This window comes from Myotis davidii, unplaced genomic scaffold (assembly GCF_000327345.1).
Source record: "Myotis davidii unplaced genomic scaffold, ASM32734v1 scaffold209, whole genome shotgun sequence".
NCBI lineage: Eukaryota > Metazoa > Chordata > Mammalia > Chiroptera > Vespertilionidae > Myotis > Myotis davidii.
Window position 1 is genome coordinate 2,396,607 of NW_006300047.1, and position 4,901 is coordinate 2,401,507.

At 53.8% G+C, this 4,901-nt stretch overlaps 1 protein-coding gene and 1 long non-coding RNA gene across 2 annotated transcripts in view; one reads left to right on the plus strand and one right to left on the minus strand.

The window, feature by feature from the left end:
- The first annotated feature begins 756 nt into the window (after window positions 1–756).
- The window catches only part of TVP23A (trans-golgi network vesicle protein 23 homolog A (S. cerevisiae)), a 26,525-nt gene continuing 22,380 nt past the window's right edge, over window positions 757–4,901 (plus strand). Inside the window, 2 exon segments of the mRNA XM_006776297.2 lie at window positions 757–924; window positions 1,205–1,284. Of these exon segments, the coding sequence (XP_006776360.2) occupies window positions 916–924; window positions 1,205–1,284 (89 nt within the window). The 5' untranslated portion in view covers window positions 757–915.
- The window catches only part of LOC102769369, a 19,707-nt gene continuing 18,614 nt past the window's right edge, over window positions 3,809–4,901 (minus strand). Inside the window, exon 4 of the long non-coding RNA XR_001515983.1 lies at window positions 3,809–4,068. This is a non-coding gene — a long non-coding RNA (uncharacterized LOC102769369). The remainder of the gene's footprint in view (window positions 4,069–4,901) is intronic.

Here is a 4,901-nt window from a genome sequence, read left to right on the forward strand (position 1 = left end):
ATCACTAGGGGGGCAGCAGAGGTTGAGTGTGTCAGATGCTTGTGCCCGCAGCCCTTCTCTGGGTCACCAGGGGTGGGGGACAGGCCCCTGTTGCCTGTGGCAGGAGGGCAAAGGGCAGGACTAGGGTGCTGGCATCTGAACTCTCAGCTGGGCCAGGAAAGACTTTCAGGTGGCTAGCCTTCCTTCCTGGGAGGTACCGGGAAACACTATCACTGCCAATAGTAGTCACTTTGTGCTCAGTATGTGTCTGGCACCCGGATGCATGCAGCTGTCACTGTGGTCAGCGGTGATTCCCAGGCTGTGGCTGCAGCAGCGTCCGCTGAGAACGGCAGATTCCAGGACCCCACTGCAGGCTTCTCCATCTCCAGGGCCAGACCCAGGAATCTGCTTTTACTAAGGAGCCTGGGAAATTCTTGGGATCAGAGGCTTTTGGGAAACACTGACTTCTCCAAACTCTGAGCGGGGCTGCCCAACACTGACATTCATTCATTCACTCATTCGCTCATTCACTCGCTCATTGGAAACTTATGGAACATCCACCTCATTCACTGATCCAGCCCCTGTGTTCCTCCCAGGATCACTGTTCAAGGTGCCCGAGTCCCCCTCTGAGTCCAAATCGCCCCCTCCCTTCCACCGCTCTGTATGCACCCCATCTCTCCACTCCCCTGAGAACCCCGGCCAGGGGCCCTCCAGGCCCCGCCCCATCCCGCGCGGGGAGCCCACCTCCCAGCCCGCGACTGCGCTCTGGGCCCGCGCGCCCCGCCCCCACAGGAGACCTGCGCGGAGGCGGCACCGCGGCCGCAGGCTGTGACCCACCGGGTCTGCGGCCAGTGGCCTGAGGGGCATCCCAGCTTTTTCACGGCGAGAGGCGGAGCGGTAGCCCCGGGACTGGGCTCCAGGTGGGCTCTAGGGAGGATGAAGCAGGTAGGGCCGCAGGGATGCTGGGAGTGGAAGGATGATGAGGAGGATGGGAGGAGCCTGCGGGAGCGCTGGGGAAACAAGGGGAGTAGGAGGGATGCGCGAGGCGGGGGCCTGGGCCCGGCTGGACCCCAAATGGGCTTGAGGGCGGAGATGGCCTTGAGTCGCAGCCGAAAGGGAGGGGCCCGGTCTGCAGGGAGGATGAGGTGGGCTTTGCACCACGGGTGGGTGGGTCTGTCACTCGCCTTTGGTGTCCTCCCTCCCCCCACCTCCACCCCCATCCCAGGCCCTGGTGGATGACACTGAGGATGTGTCCTTGGACTTTGGCAACGAAGAGGAGTTGGCCTTTCGGAAAGCCAAGATCAGGTATGCTTGAACTGGCTGTGGGCAAGCATCCCCCAAAGCTGCAAATTCATTCCACGTTCATTCATTCACTCACTCATTCATTCAGAATGTATTGAGCACCTAGTGTGTGCCAGGCATGGGCTAGAGACACATCCTGGACACATCAAAGTTCCTGCCCTCCTGGCAGGAGGCTGGAGAGGTGGACTAGGGCTTGGAGCCTGCAGTCTGTGGGGGGAGGGGGGAAGGGGAGAAGCGGGATGGGGAGACCTAACATTGAACAGGCAAACAAAGATCTTTGGGGGGAAGTCAACAGTGTGATTGAGGAAAGGGAAAGTGACTGGGCAAGACCACTTGCCTTAGCACAGTCAGGGAGGGCGTCTCTGGAGAGGTGACATTTGAGCTGAGACCTGAATGAGATTTCCACCCGGAAGGAACAGCAGGCACAAAGACCCTAAGGCCGCGTTGGAAGGTCAGAGAAAATCTTCTATGTCTGGAGGGTGACGGAAAAGGAGAAAGGACTTGGCAGGAGGCTGGAGAGGTGGGCAGCTTGGATTTCTATTCTAACCCCTGCTTTAGTTCCAGCCAGCCAGCCAGGCAGTCCTGGGTCGAATCACTTCCCGCCTGAGGCGCGGCACCACAGAAAGTGGCAGGACTAAGGTGTGAAAACCGACCCATGAATGTGGTTGCTGATGACCCAGCAGCTGCCACATTAGAAACACCCAAAGCTCAGCCGCACTCACTCACCTGTGCTCCATCTCTCCTCCCGGCCATCAGAGCCAGCAGGCGTGGGGACCTGGCACCTACATGGCATGCCTTTTACGTTCTCTGATCCAAATCCAAGAAACCTCAGAATGAGATAGGACAGTATTAGCTTCCCAGGGCCACTGTAACAAATCACCATAAACTTGTTGGCTTAAAACAACAGGAATGTATTCTCTGACAGTTCTGGAGGCCAGAAGTCCAAGATCAGTTTCACGGGCGGAAACCAGTGTGCCCGCAGGGCCACACTCGCTCTGGAGGCCCAGGGGGGAAGATCTGTCCTTCGTCTTTTCCGGATCTGGTGGCTGCCCACTTGGGGCCCCTTCTTCCATCCTTGAGGCCAGCAGTGTAGCATCTTCAAATACTCTCTGCCCCATTCTCACATTACCTTTTTCCTCTGTGTCAAATTCCTTTGCCTTCCTCTTATAGGGTTACTTGTAGTGCATTTAAAGGCCGGCTGGATCGTCTGGGATAAGTTTCCCATCTCAACCAACTTAATCACATCTGCAAGGTCCCTTCCGCCATATGTGGTAACCCTCACAGGTTCCGGGGAGTAGGACCTGCATGTTTTGGGGGGCATTATTCAGCCGACCATAATGATCAGAGAAAGACATTGTGAAAGAACTGGGATCCTGGGGCAAGAATCTTATATAGCATCTAAGCTCAGTGTTTATTGAGCACCTCCTGTATGACTGGGACTATGTGGTATAAGGACACCTCCCCCTGCCTTTATGGAGTTGCCCAGTCGAGAGCAGAGATGGTCAGCCTCGACACTGCCAACATTCTGGGCCAGGCACTTCTTGCTATAGGGACCGTCCCGGGCATTGCAGGATGGTTAGCAGCATCTCTTGCTTCTACTCACCAGATGCCAGAAGCACCCACCAATAATGTCTCCAGACACTGCCAAATGTCCCCCCAGAGGCAAACTTGCCCTCATTGAAAACCAGTGGTGTGGGGTGGGGTATAGGGTGTAGGTATGCCCGTGGCTGCTACGACAGTGTTTCATACGTGGGCACTTGTCCTGGGCAGGGGAAGAAGTGACAACTGAGCTGAGACCTGAGGAATGGGCGTGGGGGGGTGGGGTAATTAGCTAAAGCAGGGGAAAAGATGGGGTGTCACAAGCACAGGCTTAGAGTTAAGATGAGTTTAGGGAGCTGAGAGTGGTTTACTGGGGAGCAGACTGGGCAGAGACTGGGGCCCACACCCTGAAGGGCTTATACTTACGGATGTGTGATGTCTGAATGGGAATCTACTATATCTGTGCTGTCAAATAGGGTAGCCACCAGACACATGTGGCTGCTGACAGTTGCTCTGTGGCTGGTGTAACCAAGGGCCTTCCAGCCGGGTCTGTTAGCTTTAATATGCTGACTGCTGTTCGCTTTAGCCTCTGGCATTAAATAGTCCCAGTGGCTACCCTACTGCACAGTGCAGTTCTAGAAGTGGAATTCGTACAGGGCAGTGACACGATCAGAATCCTAGCTGGAACGAAAGAAGGATACAAGGGCGTGACACAGCATCTGCATCTCCTTGGGAGACCCAGCCCCCACCCCACACACCTACATGGCCCAGGTCGGGCCGCCAGAGGCCAAGGCCAGGGTGTTGTGGGTCACCCTGAAGCCTAGAAGCTTCAACCTCTGTTTCCTGCAAACCTTTCTATGACTCTGTTCACCGAGATGGCTACCTGCCTGCCAGCTCAGCTCCTCCAGCCCAGGGGCTGTTCCACGCAGGTCACTCCCAGGCAAGCCTGGTATTTACCCTTTGTTTACAGTGACTTTGAACAAGTCAGGGCACCTTCCGGATCCCCATTTTCTCATTTGTAAAATGGGGAAGATTAGTCCCATCGTAGGGTTGTGTAAAGAGGACTAAATCAAGTGACAAACTTACGTAACAAGACCTGTGGGAGCCCTGACACCTCATGTGGGCTCCATAAATGGTACCTGTTATCTGACTCCAAGTGGGACTTCTGTGTCCTTGGGGCAGAGGCACGTCCTCGGCTGGAGCAGGACGTCGCGCTGGGGTTGTCCTTGGAGCGGGAGACTGTCCCTCCTGTGGAAAGTTTGTTTATGCTTTGAGGGCACTGGCTTCACAAATTCATTTAGACCAGTGGTTCTCAACCTTCCTAATGCCGCGACCCTTTAATATAGTTCCTCATGTTGTGGTGACCCCCAATCATAAAATTATTTTCGTTGCTACTTCATAACTGTAATTTTGCTACTGTTATGAATCTTAATGTAAATATCTGATATGCAGGATGTATTTAGGCGACCTCTGTGAAAGGGTCATTCGACCCCCAAAGGGTCTTGACCCACAGGTTGAGAACTGCTGATTTAGACCCAAAGGTCATGGATTTCAATGGATTCCCACCCAAAGCAGGATGGTCTCCTCTGGCCTCAGACGGGTTCCTTGCACCTGATTTGGGTGGGAATTGTTAGGGTTGGTTTGGTCAGCGTTTCGTGCTTAGTCCTCACTCAGCCCAAGGGGCATCCAGTGAGAAGAACACCAAGGGGAGTCACATGTTAGTGGGGACCAGGTCCCCAGGGAAGACCCACATGAAATCAAAACTACCTTTGCAAATCCCTAACCAGTGTCTCCAGTAGAATGACACTTTGTCTTTCAAGTAGTCTTTCATGTCAATTTATCTTCCCACGTTGGATATAAAAGCTGTTCCTCAAAATGAGCTGCAGAGGAAATTGTTGGCTGTGTTTTAGGGGAAGTGATTTTGAATGAAAAACAGTAATAGCAAACACTTTCCTAGCACTTACATGCAGGCACTATTCTAGGTGTTTTGCTCATTATAATTCATTTAATCTGTATTACAAACCTATGAGGTAGACGCTCTGACTTTTATTGGTTTCAGGATGACAGAAATTGAGGGAAAG